At 42.9% G+C, this 25999-nt stretch overlaps 2 protein-coding genes and 1 long non-coding RNA gene across 7 annotated transcripts in view; 2 read left to right on the top strand and 1 right to left on the bottom strand.

Annotated features, from left to right (window-relative positions):
- The first annotated feature begins 224 nt into the window (after positions 1-224).
- Positions 225-16663, top strand: fam193a (family with sequence similarity 193 member A). Of its 4 annotated transcripts, none has more exons than XM_069530185.1 (23): positions 225-633; positions 2603-2677; positions 3997-4239; positions 5868-6043; positions 6135-6302; positions 6727-6973; positions 7126-7250; positions 7429-7576; positions 7695-7757; positions 7848-7922; positions 8006-8118; positions 9268-9510; positions 9642-9798; positions 9968-10114; positions 10424-10702; positions 11091-11313; positions 11627-11932; positions 12416-12692; positions 12800-12986; positions 13111-13350; positions 13445-14354; positions 15281-15362; positions 15658-16663. In XM_069530185.1, the coding sequence occupies exons 1-23, from the start codon at positions 412-414 to the stop codon at positions 15749-15751; spliced, it is 4800 nt and encodes a 1599-aa protein (XP_069386286.1). In that variant the 5' UTR covers positions 225-411; the 3' UTR covers positions 15752-16663. The 4 variants fall into 4 exon arrangements, with proteins under 4 accessions (XP_069386286.1, XP_019956809.2, XP_019956811.2 ...); XM_020101250.2 differs by having other exon boundaries at positions 11627-11980; XM_020101252.2 differs by having other exon boundaries at positions 7683-7757.
- A 4677-nt stretch (positions 16664-21340) lies between these two features.
- On the bottom strand, positions 21341-24591 carry tnip2 (TNFAIP3 interacting protein 2). 2 transcript variants are annotated; one of them, XM_069530190.1, is made up of 6 exons: positions 24150-24591; positions 23267-23563; positions 23063-23152; positions 22672-22935; positions 22463-22579; positions 21341-22377 (listed from the first exon to the last, which is right to left on the bottom strand). In XM_069530190.1, exons 1-6 carry the CDS (start codon positions 24459-24461, stop codon positions 22117-22119), a joined length of 1341 nt encoding a protein of 446 aa, XP_069386291.1. In that variant the 5' UTR covers positions 24462-24591; the 3' UTR covers positions 21341-22116. The 2 variants fall into 2 exon arrangements, with proteins under 2 accessions (XP_069386291.1, XP_069386292.1); XM_069530191.1 differs by having other exon boundaries at positions 21341-22374; positions 24150-24461.
- LOC138411156 (uncharacterized) overlaps positions 24460-25999 on the top strand; it is a 36608-nt gene continuing 35068 nt past the window's right edge. The window contains exon 1 of the long non-coding RNA XR_011243803.1: positions 24460-24600. This is a non-coding gene — a long non-coding RNA (uncharacterized lncRNA). The remainder of the gene's footprint in view (positions 24601-25999) is intronic.

Here is a 25999-nt window from a genome sequence, read left to right as displayed (position 1 = left end):
TGCATCGTGCTGATTGTTGTTTCTCTTACATTTACTCTTCTTGCTTTGCCATCAAAGCACTTCGTAAACTCTTTTTTTTTTTTTTTTTAAAGTGCTAATAAATAAACTTTATTATTGTTCATGTTATTCAGTGAGAAATCCAGCTACAAACTCAATTTCCCAGAAGCCACCGGTGAGGAGGACGCAGAGTTACGTCCTAACGTAAGCTGAAGCCGAACTGAGGCAGTCCAGCCGGAGGCCATATTGGAATCTATGAAGTCGGCTTTACACTTTGGTTACTGAGCGTCTGTCGGTTTTGGGAGTCTCTACATCGCTATCCCGGAGTTGTACCCGAGCGATTGCGCCTGGCCTTCCACCCGAGACCCTGCCAAGCCCGGACGGCAAGTTGTCTCGCCTCTGTCGTGGAAGAAAATGAGTCCAACCGATGCTAAACGAGGGGCTAAGCGCAGGAAGAACAAGCGGGGCGGTGGCAGTAGCTGCAGTGCTGTCTGCAACACCAGCGGTGGCAAGGCCGGGGTCGCCTCGGCCCTGGGCTGTGCGGGAGCAGCAGCACCTGCCTCCGTCGTCAGCTTCCTGACGCCCGGGAGCACCGGCAGCGGGACCATGGGCTCCATCGCGGGCATTAACGGAGAGGTAAGAGAGCCACACTGCGGGGACCGGTGCTTGACAGAACGGGGGCGAGCAGCGAGCGAGAGCTATCAACGACACAAATCTGATCCAGGCCCGATACTGATGCGAAGGAGGCAGCTAGCTAACGAACCTGTGCAGCGCAGGGAGACATTAAGGGCTCAATTATCGCTAATGCCGGTGGCTACGGTCTGCGGGGCGCCTTAGCCCGCTAGCTCCCGTTGAAGTTAGCTGTGTAGTTAATGCGGCTTTATCATGTAATAACGAACTGCCGGAAACACAAGCTAATGTGGCCCTGGCTCCCCAGCGTTAGCTTGAGCTCAGACATCGCAGCCGAATCGATGACAAGTTGTAACACCTTCAGACATTATCCGGAGCTGATACCGTCCAGGAAGGTGGAGATTACACCGGCCGAGCCGACACTATCCCCCGGGACCATTAGCTTCAGCACAGCTGGTCCACAAGCTGCTATTTCACAGATAAACACCAGTGCTAACCAATGCTAACGCTCAAGAGTACCAACAACTGCAGCCCCATCGGGCCTCAGTGTGTTTCCACAAGCTGACCTTCCACTTTTTGTTGTTTATTCATTATTTTTGTTATAACATAGTCATATTTACCCATAGATGACGTAAACCTATCTTTAAACCGAAGTTACCCAAGTTACCTCAGCTACACTCACACAGGAGTGCAACGATTCTTCTAATCCACGGTTCAGCTCTGACATCGTCTCTTTGAGCCCCGGTTCGGTTTTTACGTGGGTGTTTTTCTTATTTAGTTCTCACACTGTTGGCCTGAATGTACCCGAGGGTTTGTCACCTGTCATTAACCATCTCCAGCTTAATTAATCTAGGCTAACCTCTACCACAGGCGATAGCATTCGGTCCTGATCGCCCCGAAAGTGACATGTAACGCAAATGAGGTGTAATATTTAAAAAAGCTGCAAAGCTTGCTTTAACATTAAACAGGATAATAATTCAGTGATGAAACTAAGTGTCAGTAAAATAAAACGAGTTCTGGTACATTATTAATGAGAGCGCAACCAAGGCTGCACCTGCAGCAGATGTGGGAATTGCGGTTCCATTCTCTCGCAATACAAGATAGTCAACAAATATCATGATATTGATCCAGTTTCAGAACAGCCTCATTATAACCTAAATAAGTCAGCGCCAATCAAAAGCTTATATTGACACTGTTAAATGTTTGGTAGTGTCTTTGCAACTCAAATTTTTATTAGGTTAACTCACAAAATTCCATTCATTTATTTACTTTTGGGCTCATAAAAAAAACAATCACAAATACACCTTAAGGTTGTATAGTTGTGTGGCATGGAGATGAAATATGCGTCCCCTATGTTTTGTATAATTAATATCCTGTTTAACTATAAAAAACACATCTCTGTATGTCTATGTAGAAATAGCCAGCAAAACACTATACTGAGAGAAATGCTGTACAATTTTCTAATTTTATTTGGAATGGAATGATCTGTTTTGCATCTTAAACTTTTATGCAAATGAAAAAACCTTGAGACCTTGGACACAGTGCAAACCACCAGGGGAAAGTGAGAATGTGTTCTGATGTAACTTGGGTGAAGTGCCTCTCAAATGTCCAACATGAGTCTTAATTACTTAATGCTTGCATATTATTCTACCTGTCTTATACTGTAGGAATTTACCGGCCTGACTTTTGCTTATATTCGATCTTCTGCTTTGCTTGTGCAGTACACTCACAGACAGCTATAAGTCTCAAAACACACATGACTCCACTTCACAGAGTAAGAAATATGAAACATGATGCCATAATTAGCTCACTCTCAAGTCAATCAGCAGTAGATTTCAAACAAAATCATTAACCTCAATGGATGATTGACTCTTATAGAATGTCCACATATAACTGATAATAACTTTAATTAATTAAGCACATAAATGGAAAGTTGTCACCTCGATGTAAACATTGAGTTGTTTCTATCTCTCAGGTCAACATGAACAACAGTGTTACACCGCAGTTTACAGAAGGACCAGTGAACGCTGACTTCTCCGGAGTCCTTCAGGTAAATTATATTAGGTGTTTCAGAAGTTCACACAAGGCCACTGAAAAGTTTTTCTTCCAAAGCTGTGCCCAAATGCAGTTAACACACTGATGCCAAAAGTCTTTACACAAACACTTTAGAAGAACAAGGAAGCTACAAGACTGCATTTCCTTTAAATCTATTTACTTGTTTTTTATCACAAAATTTGAAACAGTCATTATCTGACACACCTGTCACAATTATCAAGCAGATTCATTACTGAGGAGACTTTGCCCAATGTAAAGTTGTGTGTTCACCAACAGCAGGTTGACAAGATGCTGCAACATTTGTGTTTGGACTACATACTTGGAAGATGATAGGCCCCAATTCCACTGTATAGTGACTGCCCGCCCTACATGATCAATTACAGCACTCATTTTACCACAGAAGTGTGTAACACTTAAAGCAGTGTTGATCACTCAGAAGCCTTTAAATATATCATGTGACTTTTAACCTCAGTTACTGTTTCTGTTCAGTTGTTATAAATATAACCACTGCTTGTTATGCTGATTATAAATCGCTCCAAATAGATCAAGAAATAAATGAAAAATTGTACTCTAAAAGGTACTTGTTTCTAAATTAAGATTGGATGTGTTATACCATCACATTGTATTAAATCAATCCATAAACTATTTCAGTTCCCCTCCCTGTCTGACTAGTGTTCCAAAATATCATGGCAGATAATTGGAAAAAAAAATTGACATGAGTGGTTTACTGATCCAGCTTTTTGGTGCAGCAATGATTCAGTCACAAAATATCCCTGCTGAAGGAGAGCGTGAAACCCACAGGAAAGTGACACACTCAGATATCCTGCAAACTAAGTCTGTAACTGTAAAATGTTACTGAAGTGGATTCAAATCAAACCTCTTTTTACCTGACACACACTGTCAATGGTAAATCATTAATTAGAGGGTCTGGCTGCTAATCATGTGTTTCTGCCACCTTGTCCTTCCCTCACTGAGAGGGTTGTGCATTAAAAGAAGGTCTCTGCATTGAAAGGGACTGCAGCAAGGTCGTGAAGACAGCCATTGTATCCAGAGTGCAATGGGTTTCAAATAATTGTGTTACTTAGCCTAATATATAATATATAGTAGATACTGATCAGTCTGGCAGCCAGTTTCAACTAAACCCGAAGTCTCTTTAAAAAAAAAAAAAAATGTAAGGACCATTTTCAAATAGTCTCAGTTTTTCTTTTTCATGATCAATAATCACAGAGTAACTATATGCAACGCTAAATTGGCTGCGTATCTTACTGTGTGTACTTCTTTTTCTGCTTCCTTCTCCTGATATTTCCACCAAAGACCCCATTCACGTTTGGCTTGAACCAGCGGGCGCCCTACACGGCGGGCGACCGCTGCCTCTTATGTCGATGCGAGCGCAAAGACGGTGCTGTGCCTTCCGAGGCAGGAATCTCAGGCCACAATGGTACGGCACAGCCCACCAAGACACCCAGTGCCCTCCAGCTGCCTTTGTGGGTGTGCTCTGACTGCAGGCGCACAGTTGAGAAGGAGGACCCACACACTGTTCTGGAGCAGTCATTGGGGGTAAGTCACTGTGGTGTAAAGCATTTAAAAGTCTTAATTGAAGATTGATGGCGTCGAAGTAAAACTAAGTTTGTGGCTGTAGTGAAAGGACTGTAAGTCGTCTGGTTCTCTGCATTGTCTCTGTGTTGATGCCACATTATCTGCAGTTTAACTCACACAGCTGGGGTTAGTCTGCCAGTGGATGGTGTACGTCTTGTGTTCGTTTGGCACCTCTGGTACTCTGCCAGAAAGGTCAAAACAGATGCAGCAGCTGTTGCTGTAAAAGGAATGTAATGATGGACATCATATCAGTTAATCTTTTGACTTGGCTTCATGTTGAATTATAGCTAGATGATGGTATCTAGGTCAAATGTGCAAACACAGTGAATCAAACACTATATACAACAAAAACATACAGCAAGATTTCATTGGATTTTCTCAGTGTGTCTTTATATACTGTACATTCCTTACTTTGATTCTCTCTATTTGTATTCATTAGATTTCCTTTACACAGCACATGGCTGTAAATACCCTCTTACACGTGTGCCATTAGGTCCTCTGGGTAATATGTCCTCATATAAAGAGCTTTACTATGTTGCACAGCACAGGCTATGTGCACAGCTTGTGTCTGTGTAAGGATATCGCTCATTTCGCAGTGGAAAAATCTTGTGATTCAAAACAGGATTTTTTTTCCAGCTGGAACACAAAGTGACTTTTCTTCCTCTGGGTTGTGCTTTTAAGGGTGTTCTTAACGCTAGTAATTAATAAGAGTGAGGGTATTTCGTATTCACACAATTGTGCACTACTGTACATTTGCACAATGAAATACTTAAAACCACAGAAAGTAGCATTCAAATTCTCTAAGGTTAAGTAGTTGTAAATGTTACACCCTCGAGCTGGTTCATATCCTATAAATGAAGCTTTATATTAAGGATTGTCATGTATGTGTGGGGCTTTCATTTGGTCAGTAGTGAGTGTTTGTGGCTCGGCTGTTGAGCATGGGTTTGGTTTCCTCCTCAATGTATTGTTTCATTGCATCCTCACAACAGGGAGGGCACTATGCCGACACACAACATCATGGCCCTGTAGTAAACGAGGCCAAAGCACTGGGAAGCTTTTACTGTGAAGCAGCTGCAGAAAGTTTGCTCTAACAGTTCGACCACAATTATAGCATAGGCCCAGCAGCTGAGCAATGGTTTGATCAGAATTCACTCAGGATTCATCGAGGTTAGTTTGTCAAGGCTAACACTGCTCATTAAAACGTAGAAACTGCTTCATGTAGATTCTGACTAATTTGTAAGAGCATTTGTGCCTGATGGTTATTTTCAGATATTTCAAGGAAGAAAAGGATAAAATGATGAAACAATTTGTGAGAGTGTGTGTTCTTTCTTCTTATATTGACACATACCAACAAACATAAACATGGATACCAATATTTCTGGCCAATTTTAACTAGCCAACCTGAAAATCGGTCAGGCTGTAGTACTGATGTCATTCCTTATGCTTGCTCATCATAAAGCATGCTGTTGTGGATGCTTCTGGACTAACTGTCATTTGCATAAGTTTCTGTAAAGCTTTGCTCACTTGCATCTGGAGGAAACTGAAGATTGTTTTGTATCTCACACTGCTGTGGTTCATATTTCACACAGAGCCAGGACTTCCTTTTGCACATGCCTGTGGGTAATGGAAACCTGGGCCAGGAGGCAGCCACAGGGGACAGACTGACCACTGCTGCGCCTACACTACCCATGCTCCCGGACCCGAACCTCACCGCACCGATGCCTGCTGACACAGTGTGCAGCTGTGAAGCCTGCAATGAGAGACGGTCAGTTCTTGATTGATTATCCCTGAACTAAATTTGAATCCAGGTTAGTAAGTTTATTCTAATCTTTATCCATGAATGTCCTGAATTATAGGGAGATCTCTGCTGAGTCAGAGAGGGAGTCACAGCAGCTGCAGAACCACTGGTCGGAGGTTCGCTACCTGGTGCGCTGCATCTACCGTCAGACAGGAACGTCACTAGCAGATGACCACGACCAGCCCCTAGAGAGAGACAAGGACGGAATGAAGGAACTGGTGGACAGGTACAACAACTATCACAGCTCTGCTCCGCCTTATTTTAGCCTCACTTCTCTGTTTTAATGTATTTATCCACTAGGGGTAACTACTGCACTGCAAAAGTCTTTTGGGGATGTGTGAAGCAAGCTGCTTTCAGTGGCCTGAAAGCAGTGATATCAACAAGCTGAAACTACTGCTGTCTTGGCTGTAATTGGCTAAAAGGTTAAAAGCCCCATGTTTGTATTATTATGTATTTTGTATTGAAACAATATGCTGGGCCATGTCGTGACTCACTAAAGGAACAGTGTGAACTTTAGACCAAAGGAGAGGAAACGTTTTATTCCGTAGAAACATCAGGTGGCATTTTTACCAAAGTTTTTTTTACAACCCTCCAGTTTCAATTTCTAGAACTATTTAAAGATGTATTGTTTTATTTCTTTCCTCCTGTAGACTCTGTGAGAAGGACCCCTACCAGCTATATCAACGATTGGAGCAGCAGGCTCGTGAATATGTCTTGGAAATGAAGGTGCGGCTACTGAAGCACCTCTCTGCAGGCTCCAAGACTACGGGACAATCGGGGAGTGTGGCTGCAGCCCAGGGTCCTCCTCAGGCCCACCAGTTCATCTCCCTGCTGCTGGAGGAGTACAGTGCCCTCTGTCAAGCTGCACGCACCATCAGCAGCTTCCTACTCACCCTGGTCAGTTTGTCCTTTGGTGCAGCCAGAGATCTTGTTTGTTGTCCTGCAGGTGGCATCAAAGAGCTCACATAACTGTGTTTAAGATATCACTCCATTCCACAGCCTTTGTTAGCGTTAAAGTTTTAACTGTAACCAAAACCTTTTTTCCTCAGGAGAACGAGCACCTCCAGAAATTCCAGGTGACGTGGGAGCTGCACAACAAGCACCTTTTTGAGAATCTGGTGTTCTCTGAACCGATCTTGCACAGCAGTTTACCTGCACTGGTTGCACAGCTGAAGTAAGACAGAGTTTTTGTTAAAGGAAAGTTACAGTGACTTAGACATTTATCATTAGAATTTATTTGCTACTTTTAAACCAAATTAGACTTAAACACATTGAATGTAGGTAGAAGAGTCGCATTCTTTCAGGAATTGTCTACGACACATTTGGTTTAATTTCCCCCCCTTTGTTTCTAGGCATGGCACAGCCTCCCATGATTCATACAATGAAGACATGTACAGGACCTTGTTAGACAGCTACCAGCAACTACAGCAGCAAATGGCCTCTGTGGCTGCTGAATGGCAGGAGTGTGAGAAGAGGATCGATGACTATGTAGATGAACAGGTACACACATTCAAGTTGATAATAAATGGATTTGATACTGACAGTAACGTTGGGTTCTTGATAAAGATGCAGCAATTAAAGGTGTGAGGTTGTGACTCTTCTTCAGCTGCTTTTTAAGGTGGAGGGGCAGAGTCTCACCAACCAAAGAACAGAGCCACACAAGTCCTTGATCAGCAAAAATGTAAGATTTTAAACTTAAATCTAAACAGTCTATTTAGTTTCTATTTGTGATGTGAAGTTAATGTTTCTTTTATTATCTACCCATTTTCAGACTTTAAAGACGAAGCAGCGAATGCTGAAGGAAGACTGGGAGTTCTTTAAGCAGAGAAGATTTATAGAAGAACAGGTGAAGAATATGAAGCCATCATCTTTGATTTAAATATACATTTCTCTGCATCATAGCAGATATTAATTTTGTTCTCTTAATAGTTGCCTAACAGTAAGAAGTCCCCCAGCGCAGACAACAACTTCACAGACACTATGAGGATGCTCTCATCTCGTCTGAGTATTCCAGACTGTCCAAACTGCAATTATCGAAGGAGGTGAGTTTTGAGGATTAGCTGTTGTGTCATTATCTGCCCTGGGATCAACTTGCATCCAGTGAAGTAAATTTCTGACTCAACTACCAGCAACATTCTGCAAGTATGAAGTCAATGGTTCACAGAGCCAGGTGCTCTTTGCAGACTGTAATGTGGTTGAGTGAAATCAGTTATTTCTCTCAGTGATGCCTAAAATTAATCAAGGTCTAAACTGGACTCATAACAAAACCTTGATGTTTTGGCACATAGAGGAAACACAAGTAGAAGATCCTATCACTCTTGTCTCAGACTCTAATAACCAATAAGTGAACTGAATGTTATAATATGGCTTTTAGTGATGTGTTTTAGTGATGTGTTTTAGTGATGTGTTTTAGTGATTTTTCTTCCTGGATTAGAAACGTAAAAAAATTAGGTTCCGTTTGTGTCAGATGTTTTTCACTTCCTTAAATATTTCATCCTTCACCTGTGACTTGTCAGAGAACTGGCCCTGTTGTTCCTGTTTCCCTTAATGAATGAGATCATGGTGTACAACGGTGGTCTCCAGCCTTTTAAAGCACAAGATCACTTTTTAATTCAAAACGTAAGCTGAGATCCACCACCCCACTTAGGAGGGTCATATTTATTATTTCAGTATGAAATCATGCATCTTCAGCTCCTGCAAATATTTCACAATAAAAAAAACATTTTTAAACAAAAGAATGGATTTGGTCAACAGAAACGCTGCAGTGCTTTTGTTTTGTGTTTGTGACATTAATTCAACAGATAAACATTCAAACTCAGGTGAAAGATCATTTCATTCTGCAGTGAAACACAAAGTTGATCTGTCTATGTCACAAACGTATTTACAACACTTCTTGAACTTTATAATAAACTTTTGGGACTGGGTGAATGAATATTTTTCCATTTAATTTCATGAAATATAAATTCAAACTCGAAGGGTGCTCCCGTTAAAGCTTAAACTATATCTCTCTGTAATCTAAATCCACTCGAAAATTTGATAGGGTCTTCTTTGGGTCATGCCCCACCCCTTCAGAAAATTGAATGGAAATTTGTTTTTGAGTATTCCTGCTGATAGACAGACAAATAAGTGCCATGATGTCATAACCTTCTCGGTGGAGATCATGAATCCCTGTCATCCTACCTGACCAACAGGTGCACATGTGATGACTGTAGTCTCTCGCACATCCTGACATGTGGCATTATGGACTCTCCCATTGCTGAGGACCTCCACATCAAGCTGCCCCTGCCAGGGGAACCGCCACAAGATTACATGGCAGAGGTTCACCCCCCCAGCCTCTCCTCCGGCAGCTCAGCATCAGGCTCCAACTCCAGTTCTCCCATCACCATCCAGCAACATCCACGGCTCATTCTGCCTGAAGGCGATACTAACACTTTGTGAGTCTCTGTCCCAATCATAAACGTTTTTTTGCACATGGTTTAGTAATCTCACAATGACATAGCTTTTCTGATAACAACAATTTACTTTTATTTCCCCTAACCTCACTACTCATTTCTCTCTCTTTTAGTATCAGTGATGATGACGAAGTGCCTCCGTTGTCCAGTAAGTTTGGGGACATCTACCCAATGACTGGTTATGAGGGGAGCAGTGTTGTGACGGCAGCTGTGAACGGCCTCCACAGTGACATTAACAGAGAGGGGGGAAACATGGCGTTAAAACCAGGGGTGAGTTCCGTATTCTGGTTTCTTTAGATAAAATATTCCCTGCTTCCCTTCCTGGATGAGGACATTAGTATTCATTATGCATGAGTTCCTGGTAGTAATTGTTTTGTGTACTATTCACAAACTATTTCCTATTTCAGCCCTCTGTTTTTTTTACATGTTTTTCTCCTAGTCTCCTCACATTACCAGCAGTAGTAGTTCATCGGAGGGTGATGAGGAGGAAACTGATGGTGATGTTGGTGGGGAAACCCCAAGGCAGCAGGAAGAGCTTTCCTCAGGAAAGATCAGCAGTCCTCCACCTGCTTACAACCACCAACAGGTATACACACACTTTTTCATAATTTCACAAGAACGTAGTGAATGAAGCTTTTGTATTTACGCAGGATCAGGAAATCAGTTGGACTCCACTGTTGAGTAGAGAAAGCTGTCATCAAAAGTTATTTAGAAATTTAAACTGAAGAGACTTTTAGATCATTTGAAAATGGGTCATTAGATCAAAAAGAGAACAGAATCAAATCCTCATATGTTAAATTGCTGTCTACTGTCTTTTATTTTAGCATGTAAGGGCATACCCACTCTCCACACTAAAATCACGCTTCATGTTGTGAATCTGTGTGACCGCTCTCAGGTAGAACAGGTGCAGCATGCCTGCGAGTGCCACGTATGCAATCAGGATCCCAACTCCTCCGCCTTGGGCCTTACCACATGTCTGCCCCCTAGTCGGCTCCACGCTGCTCCTCCCTCTGCTGTTGGACACCAGTTCTTCACAGACACCAAGACTCCCCCTGCGCACCCTGCCCACCACCTCTACCCCCACATCCATGGCCACCTGCCCCTTCACAACTTCTCCCGGCCCCTACTGCACCCCACACTCTACCCACCCAGTCCTCCTCTCACACACAACAAGGTGAGGATCATTCTTCAGCCCATTCATCCATGAGGCTCATTGTAGATTATTTTAAAGCCTGATTACTTTTTTTTTTTTTAAGTTTGTAAACTGATACTCAAGAGTCACGTCAAGGGAAAATTTATTCATTACCTCAACACTGGAGGATTTTTTTAATGTTCCAGGAACAATACTACGCTTAGTTGCATCTAGTTTCATCTAGTTTCATCTAGTATCACTTAGTTTCACTCAGTGTCATAGTCATTTTAATTGTTGGCCACCAGGGGTCAGGTTACACCAAGTCTAAGTTAATTTAAAAATGATCTAAAATTGAATTGTACATCAGCTCAACTGTGTTCATCTTATAAACACCAAATTGTTTTATAAATACTGTCTTATTTTTCTAAAGCCTCTGCCCCCAAACCCTACATCAAGCCACTCAGCGGCCAAGCAGCCAGCCTTCAGCCCATCACTACCAGAGCACGTCTACCAGAACTGTTTTGGCGGTGCAGGTGGAACGGGTGACTGGAACAGCTCGCTGCAGTGCCTCTCGCTGAAGTTTGAGAACCTGTGGGATGCTGCTGTGATGAAAAGCTGGAATCCATCTGTGCTGTTGCCCGAGTCGCTGCCAGGTGAGCCACTCAAATTCACTTATGCTGCTTTCAGACGTGCATTACGGACATTCTCTGGACAACTTCCAGAGGGGCTGAACACGTGTATGAGTCAGTTGCTCCTGACATTTTCTGGAACTTTTCCTGCCAATCCCCTAGTTATATATGTCACATCCTGCCTCCTGCATGCTCTGCCCAGGTGCCACCTCTCGTCTGAATATTTTGGACAATTTCCTGTTGTTGTGATTATGTCTGATTTTCCTGCTGCATTCTTCATATGTGAAACACAAACTCTGGAAAATTATAAAATCTCAAAATTTGTATGAATCAACAGGTGACATGCTTGGACCACCCCTCGCTGATGTCCCCCTCCCTCCAACGTCTTCCATTGGCTCCCAGGGGGAGCACCCCTCACTACCCACCCCTCTGCCTCCTTCCTCGTCCTCTTCATTGTCATCATCGTCATCATCGTCGTCGTCATCCTGCTCCTCAACAGAAGCCAAAGAGCAGAAGAAGAGCGGCGCCAAGAAGAAGTGTCTCTACAATTTCCAGGATGCCTTCATGGAGACCAACCGAGTAGTGATGGCCACCTCCGCCTCTATGTCCTCTGTGTCCTGCACTGCCACCACTGTCCAGTCAAGTAATAACCCACCCATCCACCTAGCATCTAAAAGACCCAACTCTTTAGGTAATATAGGAGGGTAGGACCAGTGCTTAGGTTTGTATAGATGATTTGGTTTTTAATCATGAACTAAATCGGAGGTGTGACCTCCATTGATGAGCCTATAAAGGAAAATGTTTTGCAACATTAGTTGTAAGTTAGATTTTTCACTTTCCCTGGCAGTGGGACAGTCTCTTGTAGACTTCAGCAGGATAATCATTCACTGTTCTGTGGTAGAAACTTCTCATAGTTTAAATATGGATCAAACGTGAGGGATGCATAATGCCATTCTAGTGGCTCTAGAAAATGAATTTCATTTATTGGGCACTTGTTGAATTATTTTCTTTTTTTTGACCAACAGTGTCTAAACCAAAATAAATTTCAGTTTGACTTTACAAAATTGCCTTTCACCTTAGAAGAAAGAATCAATGGTCTCATTCAGTGCATCTTTTTCTCCTCCAGATGATGTATTTCATAATCTAGGTAAAGAGGACCACAGGCAGCCCGCTGCAGTCACCCCAAGAAACGGCTCCACAGGATTGACCTCCCTCCCACCACTCTCGGGTCCCGCCCTTCCCCCAGCACCCACGCACCTCCCCACAATGGCATCACAGCCCTTTCCAAAGATGGCTGCTCCAGCTCCAGACTTTGCAGAAGCCCACCAGGGCTTGTGTCTCCCACCTGCAGAGCCAGCTTCTTTAACAGATGGTCCTGTCAGTGCCCCGCCCAGTGTCTGCAGGTAAGACAGTTAGGAAATCTAATATTGGTAATGAAGGCTGATGAATTTGTGGTTTGAGATGAGAATAGTTTTATTTTGGAACCTTTTTAAAATGTGACTCTTTTCAGTGATCCTGACTGTGAGGGCCATCGCTGTGAGGGGAACGGGGCATACGAGCACCAGCCGTATGATGGAGAGGAGAGTCAAGACGAGGACAGTTGTTCCGAGCATAGCTCCTCTACCTCCACGTCCACCAACCAGAAAGAAGGAAAGTACTGTGACTGCTGCTACTGCGAGTTCTTCGGTCATGGCGGGGTAAGACACACATTTTCTACCATATGCGTTTCCATTCTGCCGTTACTGAATCATGGTTTATTAGCTTCAAGCAATTTATTGATAGTGTTCTTGCCACTCACTTCGCTCTCTGTCTTTATCGCAGCCCCCAGCTGCTCCTACCAGTCGAAACTATGCAGAGATGCGGGAGAAGCTGCGCTTGCGCCTGACAAAACGTAAGGAGGAGCAGCCAAAGCGTGAGGAGCAGCAGCCAGTGATCGAACGAGATGGAGGCGTAGAGGACCACAGGCGGGTTGAGGACCTGTTACAGTTCATCAACAGTGCAGACAGTAAACCCGCCTCCAGTTCTAAGGCAGCAAAACGGGCCAGGCATAAACAAAAGAAGGTGAAGTCTTTTAAAAATAAAAAAAACTCTTCTGGTTTATCATGCACGTGTCTTTTTGTCCAAACTAAGATTTTTCGTGTTTTCTGTATCTCAGATGGAGGAGAAAGCTCGTCTGGAAATAGAGGCCCGTGAAAGGGAGGAGCAGCTGCTGTTGGAGGAGCAGCAACGGCGACAGCGGCAGGAAGAGGAAGAGGCGGCCCTTCAAAAAGAACTGCTTCGGCTGCAGGAGCTGCAGCAACATCGTGCTGCCAAGAAGAAAAAGAAAGAGAAAGCAAAGGAAAACACTGCACCCCCTCAAAACAACCCACAGCCCCTCAAACAGACAGCTCAGAACGTCTTAGATAATCTTCACAACGGAAAGTCGCAGCTGCTTCAAACCCTCATCCGCCTCCCCAACCAGAGGGAGCCCAGGTTTGAACCCGTACCCCAGTGCAACACACAGCACAGCCCAAAACGCACCAGCGACAAGGCTTTCTCTGCTGAGGCCAACATCCCCAACACTCCAACTACCCTGCTCAATGGCACTTCAACATCTCACCTTGAGGTCAACTGTAGAATCAGGGCCAAACAGTCTGCTAAGGTGGCCACCTGTGAGGCTGCAGTAAAGAAAGCCGCAGAGTTGGCCTGCTCGGGTGTTACAGCAAAGCTAATGAACAGCACCGCCCCCACCTCTACAACAGACACCAAAGCAACACAGATCAGACCTGCTGAGGCTCTGGCTCCGCTCCCAACCACTGAACCACGGAGGGAGGACAGGAGTAACAACAGAATTGCGTTTGGGAAAAGGCAGCAGCAGCCGCAACAAGCACCACAGCCCCTGACCCAAATAAAGGAAGACAGGAGAAGTCCACCTGTGTCAAACCCCTCCCCGTCTCCCCCTCCAGCTCCCCAGCCCGAGCAGATGCAGCAGAATGGCAAACCTCCCTGTGCAGAGTCTCCGCAGCCCAAAGCCAAGACCAAGAAGAACAAGAAGAAGAAGGGGGACAAGATGAACAGCTCAATAGGTTGGTGTTACCAGAGTCCACAGCTGGTTAGATTTAGAAGATTCAGGTGTGGGTCAACCGTAAAAAAATAGCAAATATCCAGTAGTTTTGTCTTAAGGAGAACTCAAATGTATGCATTGGGTACTTCAGTGGAATTGTAGCTCATTCACTTTGAATTGGGTGACGTCATGTGTTGCCAAACAGCATTGTGGTTCTGGCGCTTCATCATGTTTGCATCATGTGTGGTAGAAGTTGAGAAAAATCTACTTTTCGACAGCAGTGCCGGCATCAGCCAATCAATTCACCTTTGAGCAAATAGGCAATGAAAATCCAAACACACGTCCTGCCTGACATCAAACATCAAGGTGACGGAGAGAGTTGGAAGAGGCAGTCAGCGAACCTGGCATGGACAGCTAGCATGTGACGTTAGCATGAAAGCTAGCCATGTTGTGTGTGCTGAGCGAGTGCTTTGTTTATCTCACTTTCCTGCTTGAACACCATCGACACAATACGTGACATGATAGCTGAGGGAATTTGAACCTGGAACATCACATTTTCCATGTCCTCACGTGTCTCTCTTACAGCATCATCAGAAAATGGGTGCAAAGTGCAGATTGCTGTGCCCAGTTACTGTCACTGCTTCTAGCAGGAAGAAGAAGTCATTTTATTTTGTCCCCTAGTGGTGTTGGATTTGTGCTGTTGTGGCCTTGTGTTCTAACAGTGTGGCTATATAACCGCTCTTCCACTGACAACTTGCAGGTTGTGAAACCACAAATAAAATCTCAGTCATTTTTAACATCTGAAGCAATAATACAATTCAATATTCTCTAATATATTGGGTTACTCTTTAAAAACTTCCTTTCAGATATGGTTTTCATTATAAACTTAGAAAATAGATCTTTTAAAATATGATCTGTTATCATGCATGTGTTTTATTTTGCTTTCAGATGACGTATTCTTGCCCAAAGACATTGACCTGGATAGCACTGAAATGGACGAAACAGAGAGGGAGGTGGAATATTTCAAAAGGTACGTGAATTGAAGTCGCCAACTTTTCCAAAGTCTTACCGGATGTTTCTGAAATCTTTTCTCTTGAAGTATATCTTAACGTTACCTTGGGGGGTGTCTGACCACCGGTGGCGCTATTGTGACATTTTCCCACCAAAGTGTCCTTGTTTTTATGGCCCTTCTTTCCTTCCCTGAATAAAATCTTATTGGGAAATACATGCATTGATTATGTCACTTACTTATTAGAAGAATACACAAAATGCCTTCTGAAGTTGTGTGCCAGCTCCTCAGATCTAACTCTTTTCTTTCTCCTCAGGTTTTGCTTGGATTCTGCTCGTCAGACCCGTCAGCGACTTTCCATCAACTGGTCAAACTTTAGTTTGAAGAAAGCCACGTTCGCTGCTCACTGAGGGTGTCAGTGTGGACAGAATCAGTACCTTAACGGCTATACCGACCCTCACACTCCCCACCCATCCCTTGACCTCCACCACAGCTGTTATCCCCCCCAGAACTTCTCTCCTGCTGTGCCCAAAATCACACCCACGCTGCCTTGCTTTGTTCTTGTCACTGTGTGGTTCCAACACAGGCACATCTGGACTGATCCACCCGCAGAACTGAAACTAAAAATGAAACGACACAAAAAGAATCACAAAATGCTACTTTACATCTGGTTAATTTTCCTTGCGTGCTTGTGTGCTTTTAGCCTGAGTTGGGCATTTCTCTTGACTGAAAAAGCCATGGTCTGAAATTATTTTCTTATACTGGCCTCACTGTAGTCAAAAGATGCTTACTATGTCTGGATGGTTTCCTTCCAAAAAAAGAGACAATGGAAACTACAAAAAAATGAGAAATGTAAAGAATTAAAAGCTGTATTTGAGATATTGTGGCTTACTATCCCATCGCTTCCCCCCGTTCCGAGCACGGCATCTCATCCACATGATTGACAAGGGAATGGGCTTGGTCAGCTGGTCTCCACTCCCTCATCCCCTCCACCACCACCACCTACACCCTATTTCACAGAGAGGAGGAAGGCGTAATACTTGACAATGTTCTTTTTTGGTTTTTAAGTTCTGTTTAACAAACTGTTGAGTAAAAGTGTACAAGTTACAGTTTTTGTTTTCTTGATTTTTGACCTGTAGCCAGCTTGTATCAGAATACTTTCAGAATGAAATTGAAAAAGAACAATACTCACACTATCAATCTGTTATAGAGTGTATATTGTATTAACACTGAAGCCAAACTGGCTACTTTTAACATATTGTTAAGTAATATTAAATCGTGTCTTTCTTTTTTGAAAGATGGAATACAGTAGTATGGCAGGATCATGTGTCTTGTGTCCAACCTCATTTCCTACATGCAGCAGAAACAGAAAACACACAAACGTAGGTATAGTTTGGCCTTTTGGGGGAAATATTGTGGTTTCTAAATCAGTACTTCTCTAGTATCTGTGCATGAAAATACATACAGTAAGCTGCTGGTTAGCTTAGCACCATGGCCGTAATAACATCCTAGAAGGCCCCAGGGGCAATGATATCGTTTGTTGGGCCCCCATTGACCCCCACCACACACGTCAGTTTAATTATTTCCCCAGAAACCGAAAAAGCAGTAAATAGGTAAATCAGCAGAATATTGACTACTATATTGGTATTTATTAAACATTCTTTTTTAAGCAAACATGCACCTTCTCAAATGTGAATATGTTGTTTTCTGTGACAGTAAACTTTTTTTGAATATGTTCAGTTGAGCTTCAGGGAATAATCACGTGTTTTTCCACTATTGCCACATGACTTGATATTTTATTAACTAAGCACCCTTGATGACTATTTAAAAAAAATTGTAGGACCTGAGGATGAAGAAATTGAATTATGGGTGCAGCCTCAGTACTAGTGATAGAATGATACTGGATCACCTTAGTTTTTCTGTGTGATAATTAATGGGCACTGAGGAAAAAAATGAAAGCGATCAAAAAATGGGATGCTGTGTCAAAATGTAGTTTTGACAGTGTCCCATCAGAGTTGATGGTCTGTTGTCTTTTCTTTCAAATCAAAATATGTCGACCAAATTATAGGAAATGAACCAGGGGCTTTTTGGCCTTGTCAGAGTCTGGGGCCCTTCATAGCTTCCTGTCTTCTGTGGTTGGCAATTCAGCTCAAAGATAAAACAAAACAAACAGGTGGAAACATGTCGCCTGGCCGTGTCCGACTGAGAAGAAAAAAGTCAATGATAAATTGACCCAAAAACAAATATGTGGATAGATTAAACAGAGGATTTTACCATTTGACAGTTGTGTTGAACCAGGCAAACTGATTCCCTGTTTCCAGCCTTGGTGCATTTGAATTGACCGTGCTGTCAATCTTTTCATCTGGCTAACTTTTGGAAAGCACGTGAATGAGCTTATTCCGAGAAAGTCTTAACAAGTGAGAAATTCATTTAGTCCTATTGCCCTGCTAATTTACATGTACTGTTTGCACTAAGGCAGGAATTTTACCCATGGTTGTCTGCGGCCACACAAGGTTGCAGGGTGAGTCACACCCTCAGATTTGTGTGTTCCTTATAGGAAATCCGCTTATTGACAGTGTGTATGTAGATCCTGAGGTTCAGTTTCAGTTGTGGAATATGTTAAACATGAAAAGGGTGCAGGTGTCACATCAGCCATCTACTTGTAGCATTGTATTTGCACATGAAATTCACGGGGAAAACTGAATGAGGCAGTTTTGAAATCAAGTACATTCCCTCTGGTTGAAGCGAGTGTGAAATGAGGTCAATTTATCTAGATGTAGATTAGTTAATACATACCCCCTCACTGTGTACATCAGCTGAGGCGACTGTGTTAAGTGTTTTTCCACCAGTTTATTTAAATAAAAAAGAAGCATATGACATTTAAAAAATATATTATTAGTTAATCACTGTTGAGCATCAGCTTTATTCTGCTAAAATACACCCAAGTTAATAGGTTAGTGTCATGGTTGAGTTCTGAAAAACTAATCATGTTTTTTAAAATTGTTGTTAATGTCATCTCAAATAATTAACTTAATTAATCTATTCTCACAAGGACGTAACGATAAAGAGAGGCTGAAAATTTCGAGATGTGAAATATTCCCACGTTTTCAGTCTTACTTAATAAAAGAAAACTGAATGGAAGTTTTAAACAGCTCTTGATTACAAAAGATCAGATATTGTAATTGCACTTACAGGCAAATGGATAACACCGAAGAGGAAGTGAGTAACAGGAAAGTTCTTTAAAGTGATCGCTTCCTCTTCAATTTTCCAGGAGAATATTTTTCTTAAAATAAAGGGATTTCACGTCGAAAAAATACCAAACTTTACCAATTTGATGAATGCTCATGTAAAGAAAAAGAAAAAGACAAAAGGTTATGGTTTGTCTGAGCCACCAGAGCAGATATGAGTCATAATTTATTTCAGGTTTGAATGACAGTTTGGCTGCTCGCTCTCAGTCACCGGTGATGTAAGATCGGATCTGCCAAATTCAAGCTATGCAAATGAGGACAAGTCAAAATCACCGAAGAGAAAAGGTTGTTTGTAGGCCGTGATCTAAATAAAACTAAAGCATGGCACAGATTTGATATGTAGAAAGATAAGAGACACTTAAGTCAACCAAACTCTTTCCCTCAGTTGATTAAACATTCGCCTCCGAAGAAGTTCCCTAAAAAAATCCCTTTGTGTGTACGTTCAAACAGAGATCCTTGTTTTGAAATGTGCTGTAAAAACCTCCCTGGCTGATGAGTTAAAACACAATGGTGCACTCGGAGCAGTCTGACAATGACAGGGGAGAGCGCCAATAGGATTATTAAAAGGGATCAGAGCTGCCTTGTAGCTTGTAATCAGAACGCTGATCTTTTCATTGTTGACTGCCTGGAGCACTTCAGGATCACATACATTTCCAAAGATGGAATCTCCCCCTCTTCTTTCCTGGCTGCAATCCGCCACTGTGCTGTTTTTGATCGCTGAAGCCTTGGACTTCCTCAACGAGAAGACTTAAAAAAAAAAAGAAGTCAGCATTAATACCAACTATCACGATCAACATACAATGATCTGCTCAAGTCGACAGCACTCCGTTTTCATATAAGCTTGTCTGCTTTTTTTGGGAATTCCCTCGTGATGGCGGGAATTTCCCGTTCTTCTAGGATATACACAAGATTAAAGGCCGTATTTATCCATTCTGTATTTGTCTGGATAAGTGTCAGGCTGAAGTTTTCCCTCTGTGTTAAAGTATATGACCAACATCAGAACATCCTGATGCTTTGAAACCTCTTTGCAACAGGAACTGCTCCTCCGCTGTCACCTGATTTTTCACATTAATTCTCCATCTCTTAAAAAAAGTTCCCAGACACTCAGGTGGGGACTTGTGACCTATATTTTCTTTTCCACCCTGAGATAGGTGGGTAGAGTTCAGTCACTTAGACCCTTTTGTAAATGTGTAGGTGTGCGCTGGGGGAGAATCCCTGACAGATAGATCGCGGCCTTTTTAAGGCTCCTGTGTTCTTCTGCCAGTGTGCATGTGGTTGACTTATAGACAAGATACTCAAGTTTCCCCTCAAAGACAAAATCGGACCCGTTCATTTGTGGGCGAATTACAGACAGGCTGGCGTGTTTCTGTAAATGAAATTAAGTGTCTGAAACTAAGTCGGCCACAAATATCTGCACAAGTTAGCTAATGTGCGTGTTATCACCATAGAGACCGGTTATCACAGGATGATGCCATGTGTCATTTAAACCCTCTGGAACTTGAATAATGTTCTTACTTGATCCTTGTTGTTCTGGGTTTGTTCCCCTAATGGTTGAATGCACTGATTGAAAGTCGCTTTGGATAAAAGCGTCAGCTAAATGACTTATTTCTTAAATAATGCTAAATATAAAAAAATATTTTGTTATAATTTTTCAATATTTTGGTAAATATGTTAATTTGCTTTCAACGCAGAGTTGGATGAGAAGATTGTCTGTGCCAAAAAGTCAAAGCTACCACTAGCAGTTGGGTGATCTTAGCATGGGAACAGAAAGTAAAACAGCTAGCCTATAGTTCCTATGGGCTTAAAACATTTATCAGTGAACCTTAAAGGTGTTGGCTGGGTTGATTCTTCCACTGGACAGAGCACTTTTTTCATTTACACTTTACAGTTTATGCTAAGCTGAGCTAACAGAAAGCTCTCAGACCTCTCCCGCGTTCCATTACACTTCGGGGCTCAGCCCTCGGAATGACGTCACACCTGAATAAGTTACAAGAACGTTTACATTAAAGTGAAGCTCTTAATCGGCTTGATTTCACTTCACCTGAGAATATAAAATCTGGTTTGAATAGTATTTAAAGCAAGTCATGTAACTTTATACTGAACAGAAAGTACTTTTACTGTGCTGTTTATGGGTTAAATATTTCATTCATATCCGCTCTTCCCTCTGAGAACAATGCATCAAAAGGTGTACATGTTCACTGACACGCTAAAACACCACTATTGTTAGGCTGCGTCTTTTATATGCACTGCAACTGCCTACTTCCTTTTTGAACAGGGGATGTCCAGCTTCCTGTGCTTACTACACCAAACCCCATGACAACTGATTCACCGAGCAACACTGTGTGTCAAAATGATACTTCACAACCCCGGAGTGCAGAATTTTGTTTTTAGTCACCGACTTGTTTGGAGGCAGTTGTTGAGGGTTGTGTATATATAATGTTGGAGGTAACTTGAACTACCGCGCCCCTGCAGTGTTTGCTTCAGCCACACAACAGCTGGGAATCTGGCTGTCACAGTACAGCGTGCCCATTCAGGCAACGCTGGGAAGGGGTTTTCCACCATGCGCACACACGTGACATAGATAGACACACAATAAAAGACATACACACTTAGATTAAGTAGCGCCAACATTTTGGAGGTTAGGCTGTGATCTGCGGTTACAGCTCCAGGCTGCAGACTGACACGAGAATTTAAATACGCCACATCATAATGAACATTTAAAGGTATATAAATCACCATGAGCTAAAGAAGGTGGGTAAACATTTTTTTTTTTATTACAAAAATAATGTGCAAGCTCGAGAAAACCGCACCAGATATCACAAATATAAGCATTATGTCAGTTGGGATGCAATCAGTTTCCAAAAAGTGGATCTCAAAAACATTTGAGTTAGGAAATTATTAAAAATATTTCTTGGCTTTGGTGGAAAATAAAAAAGGCATCGCACCGAAATGATCTGCCTCTTCCTATATATGCAAGAAGAATAAATATTAAGTTATATTTTAAATTTGTTTAGAATATAATTTACAGAACAGAAATATGTAAAGTTCGATCAAAAATAAACTATTAATAGCACCACATTATTGACTAGATATCTAGTTCCAAAATAAGAAGCTTATGCGTCGTGGATCTTTTAAATCGTACAATCCTACAAATAGTTTTTCGGCTAAATGTGAAGAAAGTGCAACAGGTTTGTAATTGGACATATTGAGGTATATGATATTTGATATATTGCATCGACATCCTCTTCCCCTCCACAATAATCCCATGCGTTGCCCCAGGACTCAGAACCTGACACTTTTTCTTTTTTAACTAAAGGCTTGATGAACTCATTTCTCCTGTGACAGGGGATCTGGGGGTTGTACACTTTTGTTTCTCTATGTACAAACATCTTACGTCAATTGATTCATTTGTAGTTACACCTCGCGAAAATGGAAACTCCACCCAGGTTATTTTCTGCCGTGTAGTGCTGCTCGTCAGTGTTCAGTTACTGTCAGCAAATGATTGTCTTTTCCGAATGAGTTTTCATTTACAGTTTGGCACATTCCTCCCAGTGTTTCAGGTACTCTGCAGTGTCCGTGTCACTGAACTTGGCCTGGCAACGCGGACACTGCAGCTCGGACAGGTCCTGGAACTCGCTCCAGACGGGGTTCGATGTTACTGCAGCAGCTGCGGGCTGTTGCTGTGTCTCGGCGGTGGTCCTCAGTAGATGCTCTGTATTGTCCTTGTGTCTCCGTATGGAGATCCTGTGTCCTATGTGCACACGACTGCTCTCTCTGGTGGCTCCCTGCTGAAAACCATGCGACACATACACAGTTAGGATTGTACAAGCCACACGCACGGGAAGAGGCTAAGAGACGGGATCGTTGTCTCACCTGTTTGTGTAGCTGCTGTTTTAACTGGTAAACCTGCTCCTTCAGGTCTTGGATCTGGCCTTGTGCTCGCTCTCTGTCTCTACGCTCCGACTTAAAGTCCTCTGTGTAGATTAGAACCTTGAGGAACGAAAAAGAAAAATACATTACACATGTGCTGAATCAGATATAATTTAGCAGGAGAAACACACAGATGAAGAAATAGAACCAACCTGTTGCTCCAATGTCTGGATGCACTCTTGGTCCTTCCTCCTTGTATCATCGACGTCTCTTCCCAGCCGTGCGCACTCACTCATCTTCTCTTCCAGTAAGCCGTTGAGCCTGGAAATCTCGTGATGAAGCAACCCAGTGCTGAGAGAACCCAGCCCAGGCACCAAGCCCTGTCCAGTGCTCTCCTTCAGCCTCTGACATAATCCTCGGATATAGTCCTCCCTGCTGGAGTCGTACTTCTGCCACTGGGAATTCAAACCTTGTACCTACAACAGAATCAGTTACAAAGTTAAGACCGCTTGATAATGTGCTGTGTTCATACTACTTTCCGATATTGAAAATAACATTCAACTGATGATGTATTTAAGCCCATAAGTATTGATGAAGACTTACATATGCCACTCGCTGCTTTAGCTGTTTATTCTCCTCCTGAAGTTGAACGATTTGAGCGTTGGCAACAGTCATGTCCGGGGACTCTGCCATCTGTGGAAAACGGTAAAAAAGAAGTTACAGCATGGCCCCTGATATCTCTGAGTGCTTTGAGGAGAGACACCAGTCAGCCCATACAGCCCACACAGCCCAAAGCCTTCCACACACCTCCTTAGCCCTCTGCTGGTGGGCCACCTCCTCCACCTCTCCTTCGCCCTTCTTCTCCAGCCTCGCCAGGAGCTCCTGGCACACCTTCACGGTGGTGCCGAGCTGCCCACGCAGCTGGTCGGCCTCCTCCACTAGGGAGTTGCAGAGGACAGCTCTGGTGGCCTCGGACCGCTCCCTCTCCTCCAAGGCCGACCGCAGCTTCTGGATGTTGCGGTCCTTCTCGTGGTCGGGCTGACACCTGATGCTCTCCAGCTCCAGCTCCTTGTCTCTGAGCTGCAAGGTCAGCCTCTGGATCTCCTGGAGCGGGGGAACAGGGAAGATGGAGCACATGAGCATGGCAGCGTCTAAAGTGTTAGCTTGTTATTTTATTAACTAAATACGCTGTCTGGTTATATTATTGCCACTAATCTTGCTCTGTTTGATGTTTTCCTTCAAACCGTAGATTGTTTCACTGAAAACTTTTTTTTTTTTAAATGAATGCATAGTATAATAAATAAAAGAAAATGAGTTTAAAGATAAAATTCAAGAGTTTTTTTAATTATAAAAAGACACAGAATAGAAAGGAAGATGCCAGAAAGAAAAGGAACTTAGAGAAGAAATGAAAGAAAACTAAAGGAAAAGTGAAAGAAACATGTTAAAGACACAAGACAGGAGAGATTGAAAGAAACATGTTAAAGAAAGAAAGTCAGAAACTGAACGAAGATAATAAAACGATAGAAAGAAAAAAAAAAAGAAACATGAACGAAATATTGCTCAAACGCACAGTGAGAGGTTTTAACTTCCTACTACAGTGAACACACAACTCATATGCAACTTAAATAACTTTTCTCCAGCTGCCATTTGACGCTCGAACCAGCCACCGACAGTGAAAACTCGTCTGTACCTCTTCCTGTCGAGAAGCCTTGAACTCGGCGTCGGTGCCCCGCTGCTTCAGCTTGCAGATCTCCTCGCACAGACTCTCCAGCAGAGACTTGGAGGGTCCGACCATCACCGACTCGTCGTCCCCCACCGTCATGTAGATCCGCTCGTAGCGGCCCAGCCTCGCCTTCAGGTCGGCGATGATGTTGTCCTTGACGTGGATCTGTTTGTTCAGCAGCTCGGTCTCCTGCTGGGTCTCGTGATACAGGCTGGTGATGGTGTTGAAGCTCCGGATCTTGTCCGTCAGCGCGCCGCTGTTCACGCCGACATTATCCATGGCAGAGACGGTGGATCGAAGAGAGGAATGAATTTTAAAAAAAAGGGGGGGGGGATGTTTCTGTTAATAATCCAACATTTGACGCCCGCTCCCGTGTCTTCACTGAGGATCTTCACCGAGGATGTCGTCTGAGTCCGAGGTGAGCAGGAGAATAATATCCCCGAGCAGAAGGGGGATTTCCTAGGGAACTTCCCCGCGTACTTTTTTGGAGCTTCGTCAAACCGAGGCCTGTCTGCTCCGAGACCCACCGTCACCGTGCGGGCGTGTGCGTTCACAGCCCGCCGGCACCGAAAACTACACGATGGCACGGACACGCACCGGTTTTTAAAAAACGCATGCTACAAACTTTGAAGCTAGTTTCGCGGCTAACAGCTAAGCTAGAGGTACCCGCGCGCTGCGTTCACAGCCGTCGTAAACCACAGCACTCCCAGCGGAATTCGTTCTTATTAAGCTGTTTTATTCCGCTTCAGCAAATGTTTCCTACAAGAGTCCTTTTTTTTGGTTTCAGCTTCTTAAATTGGCCTGGATGTTACCGAGAAAAAAAGTTGAAAAGAAAGTTTCATCCCCACTAAAGGTCAATTATCTTGTTTTTGTTGTTGTTGTTGTGGGGTTTGTCAGAAACTAAGGGTTAAATAAAGCCCATAATAAGATGAAGTCCCCTGAAAGAATCGTAAAATTCAATTCCTAAACGATTACACATTCACAAGAATGACATTTCCCCAAAGGTAGTTTACAAGGTTTCCACCTCCACTCATCACGTCCCCTGAACGTCACACCAGAGCATTGTTGAAGCAAATTCCCCAAATACTCCACATACATATATATATATATATATATATTAAACCCACTATATACAGTAAATACACAATGTACTCCATATATATAAATATATCACAATATACACTTTATACTCAATATACATTACACCCACTATATGCACTATGTACACTTTATTCTCCACATAATCTCTGTGTGTGTGTGTGTGTGTGTGTGTGTGTGTGTGTGTGTGTGTGTGTGTGTGTGTGTGTGTGTGTGTCTGTGTGTGTGTGTGAGAGTGAGAGAGAGAGAGAGAGAGAAAGAGTTGTAGCGCTCCAGACTATTATTACATGACTCACACTGTATGAGTATGACTGACTGACCATTGCATTGATCATTATATTCCTATCCGGGCATTTTAGCTTTCAGAAACTTTGGAAATATTAGATTACACACTGACAGTATTAATAAAACCATGGTACCAGTATTACCTGATGATGCGTTATTTTTACTGTAATACGCCTATGATATCATCCTGTGTAGTGACTAAACATATCTGAGCAGTGGTTTGTTCAATCACTTCCTCTGTAGAACCTGTCGAATGACAGACTAATCCACAATGTATTATGATGAGGGCCACAAATAACCATTTACTATCAGTTAATCTTCAACATTTCCTCATCAAACTGTTTAATAAAATGTCAAATAGAAAAAATAAATAATACTCAAACACGACAAGGTCTATGTCTTCTTTTACCAGCTGTCCAAAATCCCCAAATAGA

Source organism: Paralichthys olivaceus, chromosome 8 (assembly GCF_024713975.1).
Source record: "Paralichthys olivaceus isolate ysfri-2021 chromosome 8, ASM2471397v2, whole genome shotgun sequence".
Taxonomy (NCBI): Eukaryota; Metazoa; Chordata; class Actinopteri; order Pleuronectiformes; family Paralichthyidae; genus Paralichthys; species Paralichthys olivaceus.
The sequence above is the reverse complement of the archived record's forward strand: the minus strand, read 5'-3'. Positions and strand labels throughout refer to the sequence as shown.

Excerpts from the sequence above, each read along its gene's own strand:
- fam193a (XM_020101249.2), top strand. The coding sequence starts at position 412 with ATGAGTCCAACCGATGCTAAACGAGGGGCTAAGCGCAGGAAGAACAAG. Across the intron at positions 7,251-7,428 it reads GCACTGGTTGCACAGCTGAA|GCATGGCACAGCCTCCCATG; the intron begins GTAAGACAGAGT and ends CTTTGTTTCTAG. Across the intron at positions 9,511-9,641 it reads GAAGGCGATACTAACACTTT|TATCAGTGATGATGACGAAG; the intron begins GTGAGTCTCTGT and ends TCTCTCTTTTAG.
- tnip2 (XM_069530190.1), bottom strand. The coding sequence starts at position 24,461 with ATGGATAATGTCGGCGTGAACAGCGGCGCGCTGACGGACAAGATCCGG. Across the intron at positions 23,153-23,266 it reads ACCAGCAGAGGGCTAAGGAG|ATGGCAGAGTCCCCGGACAT; the intron begins GTGTGTGGAAGG and ends CGTTTTCCACAG. Across the intron at positions 22,378-22,462 it reads AACAGCAGCTACACAAACAG|CAGGGAGCCACCAGAGAGAG; the intron begins GTGAGACAACGA and ends CATGGTTTTCAG.